The sequence below is a fragment of the Microtus ochrogaster genome, chromosome 1 (assembly GCF_000317375.1).
Source record: "Microtus ochrogaster isolate Prairie Vole_2 chromosome 1, MicOch1.0, whole genome shotgun sequence".
In the NCBI taxonomy this organism is placed as follows: domain Eukaryota; kingdom Metazoa; phylum Chordata; class Mammalia; order Rodentia; family Cricetidae; genus Microtus; species Microtus ochrogaster.
This window is the reverse complement of record NC_022009.1, coordinates 82,905,441-82,933,093: the sequence shown is the minus strand read 5'-3', so window position 1 is coordinate 82,933,093 and position 27,653 is coordinate 82,905,441. Positions and strand designations below refer to the sequence as shown.

Genomic DNA, 27,653 nt, shown 5'->3' with positions numbered 1-27,653 from the left:
TCATCTGTAAATTGCATCACATTATCTCTGAGTTATTTAAGAAGCAAACTCTGTTTGGTTTCAGGCATTTTAACCTGCTAACGGCGAGAAGAAGTGTTCACCACATAGTTTCAAAGGTCTTCCCACTGTCACCAGGGAAGGCAAAATGATCGAAGCCATAGGAAACCAGTATGTAGTGGCCAGACCAGTGTATTCCTCAAACACTTTTGGCGAGGAGTTCAAGAAGGCAGACAGACACCACAAGACATTCCTGGATCATCTCAAAGGGTGTTGTAGGTAAGAGACGCTTACGGCACTGGAATGAGGAAGAAAGAAACGCTCAATTTCTCCTAAATTTTCTGGCTTTCATGCTTTCCTTTCTGGCTCTAGTCCATAGCTCCAGGAATCTGTCAGTCTTGGCTTTCCAAACCTCTTATTCCCTGCCTGAGGTGAAATGGGAAAAGGAACACACCATCTCAGCAGCAGCACAAACACAGCCCTTCCAAGTCAGAGACTAACCGATGGAAGCAGGCAAATTAGCTATTGAAATGCTGCACAGTTCAGCTCAGGGTGGTACATAAATTCTGTTACAGCCAAAGAAAAGCTGGCATTTTCCTTTTAAAAAACTTTGTTTGGTAGTGACCAAAGCTTTTGGCAGGGGCAAAAAAGGCGATTGTTCGTGGGAGTTAAATCACCAGTTTCATCTTTAAAATGATGTCATCTTTGCCAATTTTCTACATACTCTTAGGAACCAAACTTAAAATATGATATTAATTCACTGCTCTGTGGCTTTCAATGTTTTCAGCTGCTCCTCAAAAAAGGCCAAGAAAATTGCCCTGTCTTTGTTCCCCATAGCATCTTGGTTACCAGCATACAAAATAAAGGAATGGCTTTTGAGTGACATCGTTTCTGGCATCAGCACCGGGCTAGTGGCTGTACTGCAAGGTAATTGCTTTCTGTTTTCTTCTTCTACCTTTTCTTTTATATTAAATAAATAATTAACATATCACAAGATTCATCCTTTTAATTCTTTCATGTGTGTACGTGTGTGTGTGCTAGAGCAAGGCTTCACAAATGCTAGGCTTGCATCCTACCAACACGCTACATCATCTTTGATATGTATTATTCCATGGTTTCAGTATGTTTATCAGGTTGTGCATCTAGCATCACTAATTCTAGCATATTTTCACTAGCTTCTCTTCTTCCTACCCTTCACATACACACACACACACACACACACACACACACACACACACCAAATTTTTTTTGGTAGACACTCACACGCCTTCTTCCACTCCTCGCCTTAACACTTTCTGTGTCTGTGGATTCTCCTAGTCTGGATATTTCGTGCAGATGGAATTGTATGTGGCACCTTGCATCTGACTCTTACCTCTTAGCATAATACTTTCCAGTTTATTCCTATTGTAACAAGGACAATATTCTACTCAGAGAGTTATACCACATTTCATTGCATGTTTGAGTCATTTCTATTCAGAGGGAATGATCAATAGAGCTTTTATGAACACTTGTGTACAGCTCTTTGTGTGAAAATATGTTTAAATTGCTTGGATATTTCCCTCAGAGTATAAATGCTGGTTCCCATGGCAGCTCAGTGTTCAACCCCTTGTATAGATGTACTGTTGCATATTTCCTCCTAGCAGTGCACGGGGCTTCAGATGCCTCCACACCTTACTGCTTGCTATCTTTTTTTACTTTGCTATTGTAGTAAGTGAATAGTAGCATCTCACTATGGCTTTGATTTGTTTTTCTCTGATAGCTAATGATGTTTGTTGAGTCTCCGTCCTTTTCTTGAGCTTACTACCCCTTTGCATGTCTCTGGGGAAAAAAAGTTTTCAAATCCTTCATCTTTTGTTTTGTTTTGTTTTGGGTGGTACTGGAGAGATCAAGACTATGGCCTGACACATACCAAGCAAGAACCATATGACTGAACTAGACCCCTAGTTCTCCTTGTTGTTTTAAAAGTGTGGGTTGCCAAGGCTGGAGATGTGGCTCAGTTGATAGACTGATTGCCCATTATGCCCAAAGCGCTGGGTTCCATGCCTGCTATTCCAGCACCAAGGAGGTAGAGGCAGTGGGGTTCTATAAACTAGATAGCTTTTTGTTTGAGGCCACCTTAGACTATGAGACCCTGTCTTTTATTGTAGATCTGCAAGGGTTACTTGTATATTCGGACACTAAACATTCATCTGATATATATTTGCCAACAGCTGTTTTTCACCCTCTGCGTTATCATTTCACTTTCTCTTTTAAAAACTGGAGAGAGGAAGGGAGGTTGAGACAGGTCTCAAATAGCTGAGGCTGGCCTTAAACTCCTAATCAGCCTCCACCTCCCCAATGCTAAGATTACAAGCATGTGCCACCATGCCCAGCATAAAACATGACCCATTATAGCCATTTCCTGTGTCTTTAATGTGATTAGGGTGAATATATTAAGCCCAGGGAAAATACACTACATTGAGCTGCAGCCTAGTTCCCTAAACATTTTTATTTTGCAGTACTGTGGATTCAAACTAAGGTAATCTGCATGCTAGGCAAGTGCTCTCACTTTGCTGAGAGCATCCTTTGAGTCTGCTTTTGTTTCTCCAGTGCTGTGATTAAATCCAGAGCACTCCACATGTTAGGCAGGAACTCTTTCATTGATCTGTGTTCCCACTGAAGCATTTTTATTTTCAATTCTTTGATTGCCTGTGTTGTGTGTAGCCTTTCTGAGAGACTGATCCAAGATTGCAAAGATTCACACTCAGATTCTTTTAATGATGTTAGTTTTAGTTCTTGTATTTATATCTTTGGCACATTTTGAGTTAATGTGCTAAACACCCAATCTAAACTACTAGGAGAACCTGATGAAAACTAAAGACCCGACTATTGTCTTTCCAGGTTTAGCATTTGCTCTGCTGGTCAACATCCCTCCCTCCTACGGGTTGTATGCAGCCTTTTTCCCCGTCATAACCTACTTTTTCTTGGGCACTTCTAGACACATATCTGTGGGTAAGTCAATTACTGGACCAGTTTATGCTGGCTTTAGTCACTCTTCATAAATCCTATTAGAAACTCACCGTAAATTCCAAATTGCGCAAAATTCAGAAGACTCACGGTTTTCTGAAAGAATTATGGGTAAGGCTGATTATACACGGTAGCTTGTATTATGTAATCTTGTGGTTGAAAGGCAACTCAGGGGTAGGGAGGCACAATACTGACAGTGTCATCGACCATTGGTTAACTAGGTCCGTTTCCAGTTCTGAGTATGATGGTGGGAGTTGTAGTCACAAGAGTGGCCTCGGGAGGCAATACAGCTCCAGAATTGTCCTCAAACGATTCCCTGGATGCACAGGATCAGGAGAAGATAATGGTGGCTGCATCAGTAACTGTTCTGTCTGGAATCATTCAGGTGAGCCCAATTCTAGTGTAATTTCTCTACCAAAATCTGTTTGTCTTGACTGGTCCCTTTCTGTATCTACTCCTCCTGCGACTCCTCCTCATCTTTTGGTTTGCATGCCCCCATTGTGTGGACCATTAGAAGTATTTTTAAATAACGTTCTTACTTATTCTCTGGGAATTGTATATAAAGTATGATTTTATTCTCTCCCCTCCCCTAACTCCTCCCAGATCCTCCCAGACTCCCCAAATATTTATGAAATGTCATTAACCACAACCAAAGGCTAAACATGATCTAGACACAAAAAGATAAACACAATCTAGATAGAAGAAAAAGTGGCAGGATGAAGGCATGCACAGTAAGGAATGAAATGCTTAATTCAATAAAAATATATTGGAATCAGTGTCATTACCAAAAGTAACTATATAATGACACTAGTAGCTTTGGAAGTTTTTCTTTCTAATGCCTTAATAACTATAATTTAGTTGGGAAAAAATGGTGCTCTGCTTTTTAAACTATCCATATAAAAGACTTGGGAAGTAACATGACAAAGATTATAGTGAGGCTGCACCTTCATTTCCAATCTCCAGGGACAGCACCATCACGGACAGTGCAAATGCCACGGGTTTCTTAACATGTTACTTAAAATTCCAGTGATATCTTTGCTTAAAACCATTTCTTTTTTTTTCCCTTATTTCTTTTTTTTTTTAATTTTTCGAGCTGAGGACAGAACACAGGGACTTGTGCTTAATGGGCCAGCGCCCTGCCACTGAGTTAAATCCCCAACCCCCTTAAAATCATTTCTAAAAGAAAGAAAAGTCATTTTGTAAAGACACAAGTGTGTAGCTTGTTGACAAACTTTGTGGTCATTTGTTTCTCACACATTTCTGAATGTAAAAAAGTGGAACCTAATGTCGATTCTGTCTGTATTTTGGAGACATGGATGTAGAAGACATGTCAAGTGTCTGGGGGAAGTGGAACCCACTTAATACACTCACTGTATGCAATGATGCTTTTGGAGACAGTAAGCACCTTTGCTCCCTGGCTAAAATCTTATGCTTTTAACATGCAGTACATAGTGATGTATTTATTTTCTACATCTATGTATTTATGTGGGGGGCTAGGTTCATAGGACAACTTTTGGGAGTTGGTTATCTCCTTCCACCATGATGAACCCAGAGATTGAACTCAGGTCACCTGTCTTGGCAGGAAGTACTTTAACCCTCTGAACCATCTTGCTAGCCCTAGTCACATGTTTCCTAAGCAAGTTGAGTAAATTGTTGCACTCACCCATGTATGCTCCAATTAAAAAAAATTGTGAGGACTGTTGGAGGTAAGATTTTGCTGTTCAGGGCTCATGGTGAGTCTTCTAAAGATATTGCACCTAAAAATGAGGAGGCAAAGAAGGAAGTCCTTGAAGGGTCTGATACTTCTGGAGGCGTGGGACTTATGTACTACTGAACACCATGCAATGTGTTCAGTGAGGAATGGAAGAGAAGGTCAAGGACAATCCTGAATGGTAGGTGTGCCAGGAGGCAGAGGCGTTGACTTCTCCAAGGAGTGTTTTTATGGGCCCCACTTCATGTTTTAAAGCACTTAGGTGTGAGCCTTTGGTTTGCTGATGTGCACCTCTAATACACTAACAAAGACTTCCGTCCCTCTCTCTCCAGCTGCTCTTGGGAGTTCTGCAGATAGGGTTTGTGGTGATATATCTATCCGAGTCCCTAATCAGTGGCTTCACCACAGCTGCTGCCATTCATGTTTTGGTTTCTCAACTGAAATTCATGCTGCAGCTGAGTGTTCCAGCACATAGTGACCCATTCTCTCTTTTCAAAGTAAGTATTCCTGTCATTTCAACAATACCAAAGTAGCAAGGCATGGTGGTCTTAGTTCCAACACATGGGAGACAGGGGCAGGTGGACCTCTGTAAGTTCAAGGCCAGTCCCCTCCCCTGACACACACACACACACAGAGAGAGAGAGAGAGAGAGAGAGAGAGAGAGAGAGAGAGAGAGGTATATGAAATTCCATGTCTGCAATTCAGTACAGTTAAACATCAAGTTAAGATATTATGTATTAAAAAAGGATTAAAATGTATATGGAGACAGGTTTTAGACATATTCAATTTCTCCTTTTTAATCAACTTTATTTTTTTAATTTTGAGACATTAACCAGAACTTTAGACACTGACACCTCTCTCTGTTATCCTCAAAAATGGTCTTCTTTGGTCTCAAACTCCACTGAGAAATAGCATAATTGTGAGTTTGATAAGGTGGGAATTAGACAGAACAAAACAGAAACCTGACTGATTCATGACAGGTTGCTTCTAGCTACTCTCCTTCCCAAACCCCATTCTAGTACAGATTAAAGCAGAGACAAACAACTATCCTATTAAACTATTAACAAAAAGGTAATCCTTTTGTTAGGGGTGAAAAACTATTGTTTGGAATCAATCTGCTCCCTTGAAATATCAGCTTGGTTGTGTAGCATTTAGCACGAATGACTCCATTTTGTTTTGGCCTAGCCTGTTGGGACCTAGTAAGCAATGCTGCACAAAACAGTGGCACCCTATGAGGTTTCCAGCAGGTGGTATCTTCAGTCCTTATTGGAGCATAGTCTTTGGGATTCTGAGGCAGCACCTCACTCCAATGCAGAAGTGTTCCAGAACTAGGGTGTGCATGAAATCCAACTTGGGTATGCTTGAGCTGTCTTGGACATGTGGATATACTTCTTCAAGAAGTAGATTCTGCATAGTACAGGCATTTTCCATGTGACCCAGAGAAGGTCTGTATTGTGAAAGGATGTGCTTAAAAAACAAACAAAAATGTTCAGAAACTAGAAATGACTCCTTGGACAGAACAGTAGCAAATTCTATGAAATAAAAAACCATATTATTGCATAGTGTGAGTGAGACCTTAGATTTGGATTCAACTTCCAGCTCTGCAAACAAAACAAACAAAAAGCCAATGAGACCTAGGGGTAGAGGAGATCCATTGTAAAACCATGAAAATACCCCATAGAATTTGATACTAGCTAAAGCTCTTTTAGACACATCCCCAAAGCAATGTTTTCTGCTATGCTAATTCACCCTCATTGTGTCTCCATGAGAGCCCCTGCAGGTTGAGGGCTCATGGTTCACAGCCGCTGAACACAGAAAGGCTGTGGCTATGTGCCAGTCTTTTGTCTTCATATCTGCTTTAATCTGTTTGGAGAGAAATGTGTTTGCATTATGAATTCACACAGGACTTCAGTGCATCTGTGCTTCTAATGGTAGGTCCTGGAGTCAGTCTTCACGCAAATTGAGAAGACTAACATTGCAGACCTGGTGACATCTGTGATCATTCTCGTGATTGTATTTATTGTTAAAGAGATCAATCAGCGCTTCAGAAGCAAGCTTCCAGTGCCTATCCCCATCGAACTCATCATGGTATTGACTGTCATCAAAAAATTTTCATTCATAATCTAGTTTTAAGGAAAGAAAGCCTTCTGTACACCAGGTTGCCATGAGACAGGCACTATCTCCCATTATAGGTTTAGCATATAGTATGAATTTGTCTTCATCAGAATTTACCAGTTCCTTCCCATTATCTGTGTTTTTTCTTTCCAAGGCAGAAGCAGCAACAGCTCCATAGACAGGCTATAAAAAGACCTTCAAGCTTAAGCTGTGATGCCCATGCAAATTAGAATTGCCTTGAGGCTTCTTAAGAGGTACCCAGGTCTAGGCTAGAGGTTATTAATTTTTTTGACCATTTTATTACTTTTATCTATTTATTTAGGGTCGGGTATATGAGGAGGTCAGAGAAAAGCTTGCAGGGAGGAGTTCTACGAAGAGGACATCAGAAATCAGGTTCAGTTAGTCAGGTTTGGCAGCAAGCAGGCTTGGGGCAATGGCGGTGTTTTCAAAGTATGAATCTGAATAGCACCTCACATTTGGGCAATTTGGAACTTTGCAGACTGTAATTGCAACAGGAGTATCCTACGGCTGTAACTTTGAAAAAAAATTTGGCGTGGCTGTGATTGGGAACATGACTCTAGGGTAAGTGTATCATCAATGCTGGCATCTTTCAGTACTCAGTGAAGAAAGCAACAAAAGTTAGAAGAATCATACAACCCCCTTGAGAAATCCTGGCACACACACACTCTCTCTTGAGCAAATAGTAAAAAGAATGCCAAGGTTCATGAGACTTAGGGTCTCCTTGTAGAAAAACTCACAAACCAGACAGTCAAAGACTCAAAAGAGTGAAAACTGTTGGCTCACTGAAAACAGTTAGATCACTCACTGCTCTTGCAGAGAACATAGCAGCCCACATCCACCTATTAGAATTCTACTTCCAGGGTACGTGACCTCCTTGTATGACCTCAGTGAACATCTGTATTCATTTGGTACACACATGTACACACACACACATCTTTATAAAATAAAAAAGTGAAAATTATAAAAAGATCAAAAAGATAAATCATATAAAGAAGCATCAACTGAAAACAGTTTTCCTGTAAACAATATTCAGTGTCTTGTTTGAGGTCACCCGAGTCAACTCCCAAGAGACACACATAAGGCACAACAGCTGAGTAATCCAGGCAGCACACTCTGCCCTTCTTTTAGATCACACTCAGAACAAAGCTAGAGAGATAACTCAACAAGAAGATCTGAGAGTATATTCCTATACATTTAGTGGACTGAGAGGGAGCATGGGTTTATGCTATTTTCTTTCTCTAACCTCTAGCCACAGATAGTATTGGTGACTTTTGACTTACCAAGGAGAGCTTTTCTCCAGTTTAAAAAAAGAAAAAACAAAGATGATTTTCCTTTTTCTAGGCTTAATAAGTATTTGATATTTACAGAAATTATATATATAGTCACTATATCTACATCTACCTTAACATAATTGAATTGTTTTGTTTTGTTTTTGTTTTTCAAGATAGGATTTCTTTGTACAGCTCTGGCTGTCCTGAAACTCACTCTGTAGACCAGGTTGGCCTCAAGCTCACTGAGATACACCTGCTGGTTTTAAAGGCATGAGCCACCACAACCAAGCTTAGCTGAGTTCTTTTAAAAGTAGAAATATATGTGGCTTTTAAAACAACATATATTTATACAAATATACTTACATATATTTGTTGGCATATCTTCATATGTTCCACTTAATTAAAAACTCATTTATTTTTATTTATTTATTTTTAGTTTTAAGAAGTTGTGAGAAATGAGGCTGGAAAAGTTTGTCTCTGGGCTTCTTCTTACTCTGCAATTTTCTAGTGGTTGAACTTCACTTAAATGTCTTAGAGACATAAACCCCATCAGAAAATAAACAAATGCAAAAATCAAAGGGGAGCTTGGCAGAAGTAGAATGTTTTCAAAATAAATGATTAAACGAGATCACTGAGTGATAATTCTTATTTAGTAAATATATTAAATATGCATGCACTTATCCTACCAGGTGTGTGGGGCAGGGAAAATGCACCTCATGTTTATTAACCATGAATTCTCCAGGCAGGCAGGGTGGCCAAGTCCTCCAGCTCCAGAGCCCCTGAAGTTGACTTCTGATATACCTCCTGTCCTGGGGCAAATTCACTAAACTGGTACCTCCATGCACTTGGTTATGAAAAGGTGCTAAAAATTGTAAATATTCTGAAAGTATTAAATGGATTTATGCATGTGGTATGTTAAGAGCACAACTTCTGCTTCAAGTTAAACATTACTACTTGCTGGCTACAAGGTACCTGATGTGTCTCAATACATTCCAATGTTTTTCTAAATGAGCAAGCAAACATTTTAAATTTCTGTTGACTGCAAGTAGACCACTACTGAAGATAATGGCTATTAACTCTTGCCAGTTTACTTCTAATGGATATGCTACTTTAGAAATTATTTTTGTGGAGTCACATTTTTTTTTGCACACACTAAATATGTGCAAACAACATGACCCAAGGGAAGTGGCTTGAAAGGGTAAAGGAACAACACAGAGGCTGTGTCATCTTCCAGGCATAGTCTGTTTCATGGTATGCAGGTATCTCTGCTATCAGGTTCATTTTTTAAAAAACGAAAAAGGAAAAGTTCCAATCCACCTTTCTAACTTTCATGGAATACTAATGCTTTATCAAGACTACAACCCAGTATTTATTATCAGAGATATAAAAGATGAAACAATAATTCAGACACAGTTGACTGGGTCCAGTTATGTACTTCCAAAAAGTTATGTACTTCAGACTCAGGTCTGAAGCAGATGCTGACAGGATCTGAGCGCTTTAGGACCTTGTTGTCTGAGACACGGAGCTTTTATAATACAACTGAAAAATATATTGAACTGCCTGAGTATATGAGCACAGACATAGAAGTATCCCCTGTGAGGCACACTTGTCTCTGATACACCTGCCACCTTAAACTGAAACTTGCTCTCTCCAGGTGTGGTGAACCCTAGCAGTTCCCCACAGCACAGGGCAAAACCTAAGGCCACCTCTCAGTGTTTTCAATGAAAAGCTACTGTTACTAATGGAAAAAAGAGTTTTGCTTTCCTTATCCCAGAACTGTGTTTGCTCAAAGAACCTTCAGTCCTGGATAACTACTGAGGACACTGGAATTAATGCTCTGAAACCCATCATGACAACAGGTGGAATCTAAGACATTTGCCTGAAGGGGAATATGAGTACATGTGATATTTTGAGTACACTGGCAAAATCATATCCATCTTACCATTATTGTCAGACTGGAGTTATAACTTTTGTCAATCCAAACACCATTGTTTAATAATAGTAAAAAGGGAAATTCCAAACTTTTTGATGCAACCAAGTTCTTTAGGCCATATTTCAAAAAAAAAAAAGACACAATTCAGCATAGATCCATTTATTTGACAATAATCTCTTGAGTTTCTGAATAAGTTGATGGCAAATAGTTTCGCTCGTTTTCAATTTCAGATTTCAGCCACCTATTACACCCAGTGTGGAAGTTTTTCAAGACACCATAGGAGACAGTTTTGGAATTGCGATTGTTGGCTTTGCAGTGGCCTTTTCAGTTGCTAGCGTCTATTCTCTCAAATACGATTATCCAATTGATGGCAATCAGGTAAGCCTAGCTGGGTCTAACTCGGTATATAACATTTCACGCACCTAATATTTTTCTGAAAGCGACCATTTTAGGAAAAGCTTCTTCCTTTGCCTTCCACAGGAGCTGATCGCTTTGGGAATAAGCAACATATTCACTGGCGCGTTCAGAGGATTTGCAGGGAGCACAGCCCTTTCCAGATCAGGGGTTCAGGAGAGCACAGGAGGCAAAACACAGGTATTCACACCCTTCCTGCAAGGCCAGCATAGTGCAGATGACTAGGAAGCCCAAGCCAGACAGAAAGCAGCAGCTGTCATGAGAACTATTTCATCTTCACAGGTTGCAGGGCTTCTCTCGGCTGTCATTGTCCTTATTGTCATTGTTGCGATTGGATTTCTTCTGCAGCCACTACAAAAGGTAATTCTCTTCTCTCCTTTGACATGTTAAACCTAACTCTCAAATTCTAAAAACACAAACTGTGCTAGGGAAAATGAGTTAATGACAAACTCTTAGCTATACTCCTTAGTCAACACTCTATGGACCAAGATTTCCTTTCTCCTGGCAGCCTTTTATGAATGTCAGGAATGCAGATACCCAAACTGCTTTATCTCCTCTACACTCTGCGGGTGCATAGAGCAGAACATAATTAATGTTTAGGCAGGGAGGCACTCTGGCATTGCAGTTTCAACCTAAATTAACTAAAGTGAAGATTTTCTTAAAGGGTGAGGTCATCAATCCCTCTATCTAACGTAGAGAGTGGTGCTACCAGCTCCGCACCTGTTCTTGGGAACACGCCCTGCAGCTCCACGGAGTTTGGTTTGGCTCCAAAACCAACACTGTCAGCTTGTAGGATGGGAGTAAACAGTCAGACACAGAACTTAACCTCTTGCCCTCAAGCTCCCTGTCTGTAACTGTTTGGGTTTCATTTAATACTTCTAAGTTGTCCCAGTGTCCTGGAAACCACAGATTATGGTAAACACAAGTGCATTGCCCTCTGGGGTATTAATAGGATTTAAAGGAGTACACTAGTGGGTCAGAAGCCCTGTGACTGTCTTCTAATCTTAGCTCTGCCACTTACTAAATGTGTGATTTGAGGTCAATGCCTTAACCTGTCTGAACCTCAAGTCCTCCAGATGTAAATGGGATGAAGTAGTACGTGCTAGGCTGAGTAGTTGTGACAATGAGTGATGTAACACTCATGGAGACTTAGCCCAGATCACTAAGATACTAATATTATTATCCAAACATTCCATTATAGTTCTGGCTGCAAAGGAAACAGAGATATGATTCAGCTCCCCAATATCTATTGTTTGCTATTTGGGTCCAAACAATATAAAGCACTATTTGCCAAAACCGTGTCTTCCACACACCAAAATCCTTAGTTTCAAAACAAATGTCATGACAGAGGTCAAGACATCAGCAGTAAAGAATTTTTTTTTAAAAAAAATTTATGCCTCAAGTTGGGCGGTGGTGACGCACGCCTTTAAACCCGAGTGCGAGGCAGAGGCAGGCGGATCTCTGTGAGTTCGAGGCCAGCCTGGTCTACAAAAGCTAATTCCAGGACAGGAACCAAAAGCTACGGAGAAACCCTGTCTCGAAAAATCCAAAAAAAAAAAAAGTATGCCTCAATAAAAACAAATTCACACGCTCCTCTCTATAGAGAAGAGGCCCCCATGGGCTTCTTCCACATGTAAATTGTGGGTTCTACTGGCCACATCACTGTGGAGACACTGAAGAAACCATCACTACTTAAAATTCTCTCTCCCTTTTGAATAACTTGTACTCAAGGACCTTGTCTAGAATGTTAATTAAAGCAACCTCTGTAGAGAACCCAGGGGTTGATTCTGTACAAACCTGTCTGGAGCATCTTCAGGCTGCCAGAGTCATGACTCTGCTTCTTTTTCTCCTACAAAGTCAGAACTGCAAGGAGCAATAGCTGTACCAAACCCAAGTGTGCACAAACTCTAAAATCGCCCCCATCTCACCTATGGTTTCTCTGTGCACTTAGTGTATTCCTTACAAAGTATTCTGCTGCATGTATGTTTCACCGTAAGTTATTTCAAATTGTTTTTCCATGGAACAATGCTGGGGAGTACAGTGTTTCTAGCCAGACATTTGAATATTTTCTAAACTCCTACAAAACAAGGAAGCCTACTGTACAATATAACCCTGTATACCATTCACCATGGAGATGACAACTCATATCTGTAGTACAATAACAAAACCAGGATACTGACACTAGAAAAATATTATTTGGTAAATTACCAATTTTATTCTATTTTCTCCATTTTTAGATGGTGTTCATTTGTACATACATTTTTTTAGACTTTATCTTTTATGTGTTTTATCAGTTTTGCCTGCATGTGTAACTGTGTACCACATGCATACAATGCGCGTGGAGGCCAGGAGAGGGCATCAGATCCTCCTGGAACTGAAATTACAGATGGTGGTAAGGCTCTCTGTAGGTGTTGGGAATCGAACCCAGGTCCTCTGGAAGAGCAGCCAGTGCTTTTAACCACGGAAGCATCTCTCTAGCCCCCCCCCCTTTAATGTGACTTCTTTTAAATGGTGACTTCTACTCTCACAGTGAATCAAATAAACCGAAATGTTAAAATAAAAAAAACTTAATTGGGAAGATTAAAAATACCTGGGCCAGTTAAACCATCTTCAAGACATGAAAGTGAAAGCCCTGTTTGGTTTCCTTTGGTTGCTGTGCTTTCGTGGTGTGAAAATCTTCAGCACACAAATCGCACACTCCGCTCAGATTAAATCAATTAAAATTAATTCAATTAAAATTGAAGTGTAGGTAGGGAAGTGTCTGGCCATTGAGCTGGACTCAGATGATCCTGGGTATACGTTACTATTTAGCTTGGTTGTTGTTGTTAGCTGGAACAGCTCCCACAAGACTAAGTACAGTACGTGAAACACCAAAAATGATGAGCTATGGTATGTGGCAGGCTGAGCTAACAATCTAAGATCTTCTTAGTGAATCCTCCACCCAACAGTGTCAGTGCTGGAACTTTTAAAAGGTTATGTTGTGGGTTGTCAGTCCTTGACTGGGAAATATAAATCCATTGACTCATCCGCTCATGTAGTGACTAATTATTAAGCCTCTTCTATACACATATACCACAGTATGCTCTGGGGACAGAGGCGCTGTGGTCTGTGTGGTCTCAGAGCCTGCTTCAGGCCTTTGTGAACCATTCTTTGGTTGTTAGCTTCCTTTTATAAAACAGCTTGAGTGTTGCCATTACCAAAGGCAACCCCTGTGTCTTTGTGACAGGTTCAACCAGCTTCGCTTGGGAACATGCTATTCAAGGGTTCACATGTAGGCCTTAAGATATACCTCTCTCCATCCAGGAGATAGACAGCTGTAACTGCTGTTAGCTCATCTATGGCACAGCCAAACAATCTGCTCAGCTCTTGTCACTGGAATGGGGACAACCTCATGTAGAGAAACAAGTCAGAGCCACACCCTGGTCCGTCGGGCACTGCACACCAGAGAAGGGTGTGTCCTTTGATATACTTTGAGGCCTACTAAGACACTTATCTGTAGCCTTCACCTTTGCTTCTGTTTGGTTCATTTGATTAACTTAAAAGTACATCTGTTGCTTATGTCTTCCACAGTCCGTCCTGGCAGCTTTAGCACTTGGAAACTTAAAGGGAATGCTGATGCAGTTTGCCGAGATAGGCAGATTGTGGAAGAAGGATAAATACGATTGTGTAAGTAGCTACAATAGTATTTGAGAAAATGAGAACACACAATGGTAGTTTAATGCTGATGCGAAATGTATATATGGTAAGTGTTGTGAAAGTTTGTGTCTAGTTGTCTATTTGCAATAACCTTAGTTTATTTCCTGTCTTGAAACTGCGCACTCTACTGCTCATTACCTGTGATTTTTAACTTAAAATGACAGTGGCATTATATGCTGAGATAATGCTTATAACCTCAGCACTTGGAGACTGGGGCAGGGAGAGCATGAGCCTGAGGCCAGCCCACTTGTAACTCAGTTTTAGGGGATTAGGCTCTCTGGGTCTGTGGGCAATCAGACAGACAAGCACACACGTGTTCATATGCACACAACCGAAAAACTAAACATAAATAAATAAATAAATGGGTTCTTGGAAGTATAACGTGCTTCCTAAAACACTAGTATAGGGCTTTCCCCGATGTGTCATCACAGTCCTTATAGGTTATATAGAACACCACAGAAGTGCTCTCAATTTTACAGCACATGTTTCTTCTGTTCTTTTTTAAAATGATCCGTTAGTTTCCAGAGAACCAGAGGAGGGTGTAAATTCTGAACATTCCCTCTGGAACACCCATTCTTTTAGGGAAGTTTGTACTTGCTCTCAACTTGCCTGAAATGCAGACTTTATAATTTAATCAGGGTCAAAGTCTAAGTATAAAAATTCTTGTTGACATATCCTATGGTACTACAAGAACATAAAGTAATAAGCTGCATTCAGTTAGCTTGTGTTCCTGATAGATCACTGTGTGTTACTTTTACCCACTTTTAGCATGCTGGAGTTTTTGTAAAGATAATAGCTGTTAATTAAATCAATAGGAAAAGCCTGAGATTAGTACAGGCTGTACCAGTCGATCTGCTGGGCTTTGCTTGTTTTTTTGTTTTGTTTTGTGTTTTCAGTGCTGGGGATCAAACCAAGGGCCTACCACATGCTAAGCTGGTGCTCTACTATTGCTTTATTCCAACCCTAATTTGCTAAGTTATAAAGGTGAACTATTCTGGAATTTTTGGTATGGTAACTCAATCCCCTTTCTTCAACCTGTGCTTGGACAGAATAGAAATAAGCACAGTCTGTAGAGATTTTCTATTTATTTGTTTGAGTTTCTGTGGTCCGGCTCTGAGCCAGCAGAAATAAAATGACCTTTTGAGACATGTCTTTCTAGGCACTTTGTTCTCTGGACCCAGATAACAACTTCCAAGCAGCGCCTTTGGCCCTAGACACTTGTGTTTTCTCTAGCTCTAGACCTACAACATTGTACTTCCTTACACCCCAGTGTGCCTGTTGCCTTCTCTTCTTACAGCTGATTTGGATCATGACCTTCATCTTCGCCATTGTCCTGGGACTTGGGTTAGGCCTGGCAGCTAGTGTGGCCTTCCAGCTCCTGACTATTGTGTTCAGGACCCAATTGTAAGTTTTCCCTGAGCTCTGCACAACCTCACAAGCTTTGACCTGCCCTATTAGAAGAGCAAAAACAATTATCAGTGGCTACGAGAAAAGTAATGTGTTTGATAGGCATGCATATCTATAAGATTGACCATGAGGCAGAGGTATGGCTCAGTGGTTAAGAATACTTATTGCTCTAGCCATGGACCTGGGTTTGATTCCCAGCACCCACAACAACTTTAGTTCCAGGGGAACCAATGGCACCGTCTGCCTCCTTGAACAGCAGGCATACAAGTAGTACATATGCATTCATATAAGTGAAACATTCATATACATACATTAAAATAAGTAAATCTAAAAAAATTATTGTTAGCTGGGCGGTGGTGGCACACACCTTAAACCCCAGAACTTGGGAGGCAGAGGCAGGTGAATCTCCATGAGTTTGAGGCCAGCCTGGTCTACAAGGGCTAGTTCCAGGACAGCTAGGACTGTTACACAGAAAAAGTTATTGTTAAAAGACTGGCCAATATAACCTCCCCCAAGCCACCCCACCGAAAGTCTTGAAGAACAGTAGAACGGTCCAGAACTGAAGGAGGATACCTGCTGCTGGCCTGCTTTCTGCTTTGATACAGGTTCAAAGAACTAGCAAACACCTCTGAGTCTATGTTGCTCACCTGTGAACAGGATGGGATTCTGTCCTAAACAGGTTTAGTGTTGCTGCCTTAGACTTGCTAAGCACAAAAATGAGACAGCTAGAAGCCTGAGTTCTAAGGTAGTTGGGGGAGGGGTCTCCGTCTTCCTTTTCAGCTGAGACTGAGAACTTCTAAAAGACCCCAAGTACAAAAATTCTACAAAAAAATTGTAATTCTTCTTTCTTAAAGCCATCCAGTTAAAGTGTTTTTGTGATTTTTAAGTCTTTGTCAGGTAATATCACCACCATGTGGTCACTCAGCCTAGCTGGAATACATGGTGTAATTGCAAGAAAAATGGGAATTGGGGGTTCTAAAACAGAAGTTGCTACTATAGTTAGAGTTATTTCTTGAGCAGTGGAACATACCAGCATGGAAATTCATCCTGTTGTTCTTTCCCTCTTTTATACCTTGTATTCTTATCGAATTGGATTCCATATTGGAGTTCCATAAAATACAGAGACAAACTGAATGTTCACATGGGCAAGTCATTTTTTTGTACAGGTCATCCTTATTTGTACAATTGAGTAGGACCCTACCTGCCATGGTCTTATGGGGTTGCTTATAGACTGTACCATAGTAGAGAAGAGTCACTGTTTACAAAGCCCTGGGACAAGAAGATACGGTGTTTGAGTCCCTGGGTCCCTAATGAAATGAAGATTCTTCTACCTTTCAACTTTGAAAAGGAAGCCTGTATTAAAAAGCTAGAAACACATCAGTGTTGGGCTTAAGATATGAAAGAATGATTTACTGGGTGGTATTTTTTTTTCTTACAGTCCAAAATGCAGCACACTGGCTAATGTTGGAAGAAGCAATATCTACAAGAACAGGAAAATTTATGCTGATGTAAGAAAGACCACATAGTTGTCTTTGATGTTTTAAAATATTGTCAAATGAAGGCAGTAGGACTCACCAAACATCTTATTCCTCTGTCTTGTAGGTGTATGAGCCAGAAGGAGTGAAAATTTTCAGATGTCCATCTCCAATCTACTTTGCAAACATTCGTTTCTTTAAGCAGAAACTTATTGATGCTGTAAGGTTCAAAAAAAAAGTCTGACTATCTGGGAGTGAAATGTGTTTCTTCCTTAACAAGGTCATTGACTTCTTGTATGTTGATGCTGAGCTGTGTCAATGTTTAGTCTGCATGCCTCAGAGTAGGTGAAACTATTTTAAAGGGATCTATTCATATGTTGGGAAGTAAGTTTCTTCCTATGAGTCTCAAGATAGAATCCTAGTTTTTAAATTTGCTTTGAAGTAAAAATATTTACTCATGGCACTAGGTAGCTGGTTTTTAATACATTGTCTTGGGATAGCAAGCCAGAAACGACAGGGAAACATTTAACATTTGACTGCATCACCAAGGAGATTCAGGATAGTGGTTGTACATGGATATCCGACAGTCAGCATTTAGCATTCAGGTAAGGAAGCCAAGGGTCAACCTTTTAAAGTTAAGAGACAAAAGCTCCCCTTTAATCCCAGCACTCAGGAAACAAAGGCAGGCAGATCTCAATGAGTTCAAAGCCAGCCTGGTCAACTAGTCAACAGAATGCGTTCCAGTATAGACAGAGCCACATAGTGAGACTCAAAAGACTGAACAAAAAAGCACATTTATTTATTCTTCAGACACACCTTTAACCTACTTTGTGCCCAATTATAATGATTAATTTAAGTAGCCCCAAATTGAATATCAAAACTATAAAATTGTACTGGAATACACCTTTAAAAAATTTAATCACACTCCAGGCAGTGGTGGAGCACACCTTTAATCCCAGAACTCAGGAGGCAGAGGCAGGCAGAACTCTATGAGTTCAAGGCCAGCCTGGTCAACAGAGCAAGTTCCAGGACAGCCAGAGCCATTACACAAAGAAACTCTGTCTCTAAAAAACTATATATATATATTTAATGTAATCTTAAAAGCTTTAATAGAAGTCTTTTTGATGCCACCTACACCTGACAAAAAGAAAATTAGGAAAATTAAGTGCCCTAGGAGTTTGGTTGCCCCCCAACACACACACACACACACACACACACACACACAAATCATATTAAAATAAAATTTAAAACTTTTACAGATCATTTGTGGGTAAATTATGAACATTTATGAAATTTGGTAATTGCATGCAGACTAAGCAAACCATATCCCTGATTCAGTATTGCTGGTGGTATTGTTTCTAAAATGGTATATCAATTTTAACTCAATAATTCCTGTGTCCCGAACCTCCAGTACCTTCCAGCTAACCCTTATTATCATTAAATAGCACGATGTTCTGAAAGTAGCAGGATGCTCAGTTCCCCTGTAACACAGTAACTGGATTTTCAGGTCGGCTTTAGCCCACTTCGAGTTCTACGCAAACGCAATAAAGCTTTGAAGAAAATCCGAAAACTGCAGAAACGAGGCCTAATACAAGTAACACCTGTAAGTTCTGACCACATTTCCATGTATTTGGGATAAAAACTTTTAGTAAAGCACAATTCAAAGTCTTGGTTCTGCTTTAAATGAAATTCTAGATAAACACATTGCATGTGTTGATTAGTGTAGGAGTTGGTCTTCTCCTTCCTTTCACCATGTGAGCCCCAGGGATTGAATTTGGGTCCAATGGCCTCATGGCCAGCTCACTTACCTCTTGAGCCAGTCTTAATGCCCTTTTTTTGAATGGCATCTTTGAGAACTTCCTTAAAAGAATTTTCATTTTTCCTGGGAAGAGTATCAAAAGCAAAAAGTACGAAGCATCTACAAATCCTGTTGCTGACCCAACTTGAATCCAAGTTCCAGGCACTCCTGCTTCTCCATGACATCTACAGCTTTTCAGTCAGAACCGTTACATGTTACAACCCCTCTCCTGCAGAAAGGGTTCATATGCACCTCCGATGGCTTTAAAGACTCTGATGAAGAACTGGACAACAACCAGATAGAAGAGCTGGATCAGCCAATCAACACCACAGACCTGCCCTTCGAGATAGACTGGAATGCCGATCTCCCTCTCAACATCACCGTCCCTAAAATCAGCCTCCATAGCCTCATCCTCGATTTTTCAGCAGTGTCCTTCCTTGACATCTCCTCAATGAGGGGTCTCAAAACGGTAATTTGTGTTTTCTTGATGGAATCAATGAAACATTTACTAATGATAAAAGTTGTATGTATGAAAGAAAACACACACATACATCACACACACAAAGTGCACACCATACATGCATGTATAGCACACATACACACACACCACAGATATGCACACATATAAGCATGTACATATATATATATATATATATATATATATATATATATATATATATATATATATATATATATATATCACAGACACCACACACACACACCACATACACACACACACACACACACACACACACACTGGCATTTGTTCTTTGCTCCTTGGCACTAGACACATCCAGCTGCTATCTATGGCATGGGAACAAGGAATGACACATGGACCATTTTGTGTGTTGTTTTTATATGAGTAGAAAGTTCTAGCCTGTCCAAGTGGGGCACGCCTTTAGTCTAAGCACTCAAGAGGTAGAGGAAGGTGGATCTCTGTGAGTTTGAGGCCAGCCTGGTCTAAGACTGAGTTCCAGGACAGCCAGAGCTACACAGAGAAACCCTGTCTTGAAAAGCCAATGAAAAAGAAAAAAGAAGAAAATTGGAAAGTTCTAGTTGTTTCCATAGAACATACTGTGTTGAAATTGAATCAGAGATGATCTTGGGAGTTTGAGAGAGAACATTTTCTTATCCTTTTCTGAAGAATGTTTAACTTATTACTGAGAATGATTTTTCCCTTTGGGGTTTTGTTTATTTTTTATCATGCAGCCTTGTTTTTAACTTTAGTGTGTCCTTATTGTCTATTTCCAAACTATAAATGGTTTTGAAAATAATCACTCATAAGCTACCGTAATAGTTTGTTTGTAACAAGTGAAAACTTTTCCCCAAAATAGTTATATCTTCTGTTTTAACAGATTTTGCAAGAATTTATTAGGATCAAGGTAGATGTATACATTGTGGGAACAGACGGTAAGTCTATTTATTTATTTATTTATTTATTATTTGAAGACAATATCTTGCTATGTTGTTCAGGTTGGCCTCAGCCTCCCAAGTGCCTGGTAAAAGACAAAGCAATGTTTTCTTTTCTGTCAGTGCTGGAAATGGAACTAGGGCCTCATACAACAGCCCCAGCCCAGATTCTTTTGATTGTATTTAATGATCAGTCACCTAAGGCTCACAGTCAATGTAGGCAGGCCATCTAAAGAACAGGTATGACATGTGATCCACAAAGAAGGAAACTGGAGCCGGGCGGTGGTGGCGCATGCCTTTAATCCCAGCACTCGGTAGGCAGAGGTAGGGGGATCTCTGTGAGTTTGAGGCCAGCATGGTCTACAAGAGCTAGTTCCAGTACAGGCTCCAAAGCTACAGAGAAACCTTGTCTCGGGGGGGAAAAAAAGTAAACTGAATTTCCAGTTAAGTCAATAAAAATTCCCATAGAAACCACAGGCTTATGTTTTGCTGTCAATGTGTAATTAAATGAATTTTATGATTTGTCGTCCTCATTTCATGGGTGTAGCAAATGAGCAAGTGTGTGAACTACTTTTCACTCTGAACTTGCTGGAAACATTGCTGTCTCCTCTCTCCCTTGCATTCTTCAGCCAAAACAACCTGGCTTTGGCTTCCCTTTGCTGGTAAGACCATTCTTGCCAAAGGTATCCAAGGTTGATATTCAATTTACCAAGACTAAAGCCTGTTCTAAAGCCTACTTGAGTATGTGACCTTAAAACTCTTCCTACTTGACTTCTGAGCCCATTCTTTTAATGTCTCTCTCCTTTCTCATAACAACACAGTTTCCTCTTACAGCGACTCTCTGAGGCCTAGTATGTCTTTCCCCCTGCTTCTACCACTGTGATTTTATGAACTATTGCTAACTAATCTCCTCCATACTCACGTCAAAAGTATCCATGTGTTAAGGAATCCCCACACTGTATCTCCAGCCCAAATCATAGCCGAGACCAATATATAGACTGTCTGGATGTCTCAGCCACCTGATATACATGTTCGGTATATATGATCTCTCCCTGCCCTTTCCAATCTCCATTGTAGCATTATTGAATCATTGCAATCTCAGTAACCTGTTAATTTACTGGAGGACCTTATTCCCATTGGCCTCTGCTGCCTGGTGATGCTGACATCACCTTCCTTCCTCTTTTCCCTTGCTCTTTCAGGAACCCTGTCTGTTAAAAGCTTTCTATGAACTTCCACACCATCACCCATCCTTTTTCGTTCTTTTTCTCCACCTCTGTCTAAATCCTAAGCACTGTAACGCGCCATAGCTCCGCACAATTTACCGTGGTGCTCGCCAAGAGGAAATAGCCTTCTCCTGCTACCAGAAATTCTATAGTCCATATTCTCTATTGTAACTTACCAGAACAATGTGAGGACCTACTGTGTGCTGGTTGCTGTATTTAAAACTAAAAAAATTTCAAAACGGGGGAAACTAGACTGTTCCTTGCCCCCACTGTCTTACCTTTCCTGTCAGTAGTAGTTATGTATAAATATTCTTTGTGAGATTCAAGTCCAATTTACCTTTTTATTGCTTATCAGGAACTTTGCACATAATAGATATAAGGTCATATTTGCTTGAGTGATCTGTGCAAACAAATGTTGGCTAGTGCCTATAAGTGTGGGATTTCTCAAAGAAAATAGGGAAAGTAATGTGAGAAGCTAAGGAAGATATTTTTACAAAACCCAGCAGCTTGAGAAAACGGGCTACAGTTAAGTCACTGGTAGATAATCGATCTGACGGGCAAAACCTCAGCACAACACACAGGTCTCTTTCTTTTTTTTTTTTCTAATTAGAGCGCAGGTTTTTGGTAACAGCCACACTTGTTGCAAACACTAAGTAAGGAAACTAACTCAGTAAGCCCCTGCATAATTAAAAGTGCAACCATTTCTTCTGGGAGCCACTTGAGGTTTCTTGCTGAACCCTTTCCTCATCCCTTCCACATGAGAGCATTAAATGTGTGAAAGTTACACAAGTTACACATGTAACTTGTCAACCTGGGTCAATAAAATATACACTTTCAAATGGACTTTTAAATTGGCAGTTTCATGAGGAAACATGTCTCTTTTTTAAGTAATACAGTGTCTTTTTTTTTCTTCAGATGATTTCATTGACAAACTTGTTCGGTGTGCATTTTTTGATGATGAAGTCACAGATTCAATATTTTTCTTAACAATCCATGACGCTGTTTTACATATTTTGATGAAGAAGGACTACAGCACTTCAAAGTTTAATCCCAGCCAGGTACAGGTGCTTTGATGACATTCACAGTTGTAGATAATCACCAATACTCAAGTGTGTCCTCTAAATACAAACATTGATCCCTGATCCCTATTTTCACTCTTTTTCTTAGGAGAAAGAAATGAAATATGACTTTACCGTAAATACAAATGGAGGATTACGTAATCGAGAATGTCAGGTATGGTTCTTCAACAGCTTTATTTTCATCCAAACTTCAGAGCAAATATATACACACACATATATACATGTGTATGTATATATGTTTATATGGGTTTGTGAATAGTTCATCATGTAAGGTGCTTGTTGCCAAACCTGACAACCCAAATCTCCTCGTGATGGAAGGAAAGAACCAACTTTCACTGGCCAGACCTTGCATGCACACGTTTTGCATGCACACACATACAGTTTTAAGTAGCAGTATTTCTCCCACCATCTGTGGAAAATCTAATACCTACTTAAGCCTCTGTATATCAACCTTGGAAACTGAAGCGATACTGCCTAATTTCATGGGGAAGTTTGATGAAATACAAACTCAGATGAGAAGGAAGGAAGGAAGGAAGGAAGGAAGAAGGGAAGGAAGGAAGGAAGGAAGAAGGAAGGAAGGGAGAGGGAGAGAAAAAGAAAGAGGGAAATAACAAGTTGCTGTGGCTTTGAGCACATCTCTTTCAGGTTTCAAAGTTGAAATAGAATTCTCAAACCAGGTCTTATTCTATCCTTCTGGTCCCATAAGGCAGGAGAGCCACTGCTCTGTCTGTCCATCAAAGCCGGGAAATAGTAGAGCACCCTCAGACATACAGATACATGGAAGTCCCTAGAACAGTGGTTAGCTCAGCATAAAAGCTAAGTTCCTTTCCTTTCTTACTAGAATGAGTTGTCAATTATTTAACTGGATAGCTCCAATTATTCTAGAACATTCATTTCTAATAAATTCAGTCTGTTAAAGCAATGTCTATAGTATAGGCAAAGTGATTTCTGTTGTAAGCCCAGGACATGGTAGGTTACATTATTTTAAATCCTTAGGGCAGCATACAAAGGAGTGTTGGTAAACGGACTCAGAGAACTTAGCTACATTGTGTATGGTCACACACTGAATGCAGCAACAGAACTTGACCTAAGAACTGATGCTGGCAAGTCCTGAGTCCTGCGCCACCACAGCAGACCACTCCTACACTTCAGTTAGAGGCTGACCAAGGTCTCTGAAGAAGAATCTAATGACTGTCATCAAGTACAGGAGGGAGCTGGTGGTATTTCCTAAGAACAGCAAGCAGGAATGCAGATTAGACACAAATCAGGGTATAGGGTCAGATAACCCTGGACCAAGGAGTGGTAGCAAATAGCAAAGGTGAAGAGGAAGGGCGAGAGCAGAACAGAGCAGGCCACACCCAGGTTAGCTTCAGAACTGTCATCAAGCACTAAGGGATAAAGTCTAAGAATAGTACTTAAATCAGAACAGAGTCAGCACATGATACGTACCTTGGCTTCCCATATTGAAAAATAAAATAAAATTTAACACCAGCTCCTGGATTTGCTTAGAGGAAAATAAAACAATAGCTGTGGATAGGCCACCAGCTGTGGGGTAAAAGCAGAATGTGAAGGCAGAGAGACAAAAGGCACTTGCTGTCAAGCCTGATGACCTAAGTTCGATTCCCAGAACCCACATGGTGGGAGAACCAACTCTGTCAACTTGTCCTCTGGCTTCCACATATACACGATGGCATGCCTCTCTCCTCATCAATTAAATAAGTGAATGAATAAATAAATGAAAAAGAACTTTAAAGCAAGATGACTGACTGGTATCCAAGTCTTCTTGGAGCTTGGGTGACCCAAAACAAATATAAGGACATACACTGTTGCAACATATTGTATTGTTATTTTGCTTAAGCTACATATAGGTCTTTGAAACAGACGCAAATTAAGCATGTCAATCAATGCAATGGATCCATGCTAACCAAGCAGCAACAGAAGGTCATTGAAGATTTTTTTTTTTATGCTGATGACTCAGTAAGAACACTGGCAGCTCTTCCAGGACGGGTTCAATTTCCAACAGTGACATGGAAGCCCACAGTCATCTGTATCCCAAGTCCAGTGTTCTCCTCTGGCTTCTGCAGGCATCGGGCATGCATATGATTTATACACATACGTTCAGGCAAAATACCCAATACATAAAATAAATTATTTTAAAAGATAAAAAAAAATATTGGCAACTGTTAGGTTCTAGATCCAAAGTAAGAATTGCTGAAAAGGGAACTTAACAAATATTTAAAACAAAAACTATGCTTTCTTCCAGGTACCAGTTGAAACGAGATTCTAATCAAGATACAACTCAGAAGGATTCTCATCTGTCATATTAACAACTTTATACCTAGAAAGTTATTGCTAAGTTCATACATTGTATGAAGGATATTTTTATTTGACAGAATTATGTTTCAAACTTTGGAACGAGATTGTTCTAGCATGGTATATTTTTCACATATCTAGTAAGAAATTATGTACATATTCCTAATTTTCTGCCTTGTAGATTTAACAAAGGTAGAAAAAATATTTTGTTTATATGTATTTTTGTAGCATTAACAGATTCCTATCCCAGTCATTATCTTCATGCACAATGTTTTATGGTGTATTTACACCACTGCTTTGACTCTAATTTATACAGGTCATACTAATATATCTCTATTTTAAACAATTAAACTGTACAGGTGTGTGCTATTTTACTAAATTTGTTGGCCTTCTGAAGCATGTTTGCTGTGGGTCCCTTCTTGAGTGCTGTGGCAACACTGCTATGAGAACCTTTCAACAGAACTTGGTAAAAGGACTTTTTTTGACCAGATTTTTATTATCACCCCAGTTTTTAAGGCTTCTAACCTATCTAGATACAGACACACTCATTCTCATACTGTATAAGAAAGTATTATGTAAATGTCTTTCAAGGCAATTCCTTACTTCCCTTCCTGGTATGAAAACCATATAAGATAATGGGGGCTATAAAATGACAAAGCAAGAAGGTAGAGTAAAGAGAGGTGAGCAGAGAGTCACTGCTTCCTGGCCTCACTGGGAAAGAAGCCAATAGGAAAAGTTTTGTTTATAACTCAAGGGCAGGGGAGGAGTTGCTGAGCTTTTTGCTGGTGAGATTCAGTGCCCTTGTGGCCTTGTTCTTGTGGCAAATGTGCACTTACTCACATGACACTTGGAAATTAAACAGCAGCAGCAGCAGCAGCAGCAGCAGCAGCAGCAGCAGCAGCAGCACACAACTCAGTGCCCCCAACCAAACACCAAACTACCCTATGAAAGGGAAAGCTGATCCCATTGTTTTAAACACCTATTGTCAAATTCGAGCTCATCCTTACCTGAGACCACCCAGAAAGGCTCGTCTATTAGACTTAAAGTACAGAAAAGCAGCATAAAGTTATTTAAATAGTGACCTTAGCTAAAAACAAGAGAAATGGCACTTTCAGTGTTCTTTCAGCTTTCTGAATCATAACTATCTAATTGGACTTTGTGCAGTTCTAGGATGAACACACACACACACACACACACAAACACACACACACACACACACACAAACCCTCTGTAAATCTCAGGATAAGAGCATTCCTTCCCAGGAGCTGATTTAAGTGGAGATGGGCAAAAGATTCAAATTCATATTGTAGTTGTATTATCCCAGGCAATGACACTCCCGGCAGTCCTGGTGTCCTCCGTGCCCTTATCACAACACAGTTAACCTTAACATCTTAACAGGCTCAATGAATTCATTCTCAATTGTTTTTCTCTTCAGAGTGGTTTGGAGGAATGGAAATTTGTGGCCCTCTGCCTCATCTTGTCTGCTTCATAGCCAATACTGAAACTAGTACAGAAATCCAACCCCTGGTCAGAGAGCGTAAAGTATTGTGCTGGCAGAGATGGAAATCAAACTTCAAGAAAGCAGAGCAACATTGAAAAGGAAATTAAAGAGCTAGCGACAGATGCACTACTCAAATTAAGAAATTAACTGAACTAATACCTGCCAAAATTATCTTAAGATTTAGCTTTGTTGCCTGACAGTTGTACATCACTTACAAATGCCTGACTCACTACAATGCATGAACAGAAAAGGGGAGAATTCTTTTTTGTAGCATCTCCATGAATTTCATCATGTTGAAACTGCCCTGAACATTCCATTTTTCATCTTTTCTCCTCTGTGAATGATGCCTCTATTCTTCAAGCTCGAAAGGGGGAAAAAATCTGTCAGGAAATCCTGACTAGAACCCACATAAAATAATTAATTCTCAAAATAGCCCTTACATAGTGAAGATTCTTGGTGTCAGATGAGTTCATGGCCTCACACACACTGCTGCTGTTATTGTTAGGGTTTGTTTACTTCCCGGTTTTTGAGATGAGGATGCATGAATTCTAGGCTAGTCTGGAACTGTGTGGCCGGGGGGTAACCTCCATCTCCTGATTCTCTTAAATCTCCCAAGCGCTGGGACTAAAGGAGCACACTTCCTTTCCCTCACCCCAGCTCAGCTTCTCATTTTAGGAAAGCAAATTAAAACAAGATCCAAAGAGGACAGGTGATATAGCTGCAGGAATTGTCAGGAATTCTGTGTAGTCTACACCATGCAGTTTTTAGTTTAGGTTCTAAGAAACATTTACTCCCAAAAGAAATTAAAATGCCTAAAAACTGATTACAGGTAGGGCTTAACTCAGAAATAGTATAGGTACATGCTGTTTCTCCCAAAGTTACTAATTTAACATTGTACAGTTAAGTACAACTTACACAGCGATTATGAATTGTACTGTTTTTTATAATTTTAGGTTATAATTTTCGTCTTTTTAATCTAGTAATTCAACTTTAAAAAACATTTTTATGTAGGGGTGTTTTGGCTGCATGTACATCTGTGCCATAAGAAGGCATCAGATTCTTTGGGACTAGAATTATGGAATCAAACCTGAGTCCTCTGGAAAAGCAGCCAGTGATCTTTAACTGAGCAATTTCTTCAGTCTTGGTAATTAATTTTTAAGGGCGAAATTTTTTTTTCTGACCACTATACCTTGAAAGCAAATGCTTACAAAATTTTTTGAATTATAATGTAAGTTGCTGTGAACTGGAGACATGGTTCAGTAGTTAAGAGCACTGGTTGCCCT

The 27,653-nt window shown here is 40.0% G+C and overlaps 1 protein-coding gene across 1 annotated transcript; it reads left to right on the top strand.

Moving 5' to 3' along the window:
* The first annotated feature begins 145 nt into the window (after positions 1-145).
* On the top strand, positions 146-25,736 carry Slc26a3 (solute carrier family 26 member 3). The gene is made up of 20 exons (XM_026778845.1): positions 146-276; positions 785-924; positions 2,878-2,988; positions 3,225-3,388; positions 5,047-5,211; positions 6,650-6,802; positions 7,329-7,411; positions 10,285-10,432; positions 10,535-10,648; positions 10,751-10,828; positions 14,039-14,134; positions 15,462-15,568; positions 17,010-17,079; positions 17,174-17,266; positions 18,554-18,649; positions 19,080-19,313; positions 20,200-20,254; positions 22,393-22,535; positions 22,645-22,710; positions 24,820-25,736. The coding sequence occupies exons 1-20, from the start codon at positions 146-148 to the stop codon at positions 24,841-24,843; spliced, it is 2,271 nt and encodes a 756-aa protein (XP_026634646.1). The 3' UTR covers positions 24,844-25,736.
* Positions 25,737-27,653: the final 1,917 nt, after the last annotated feature.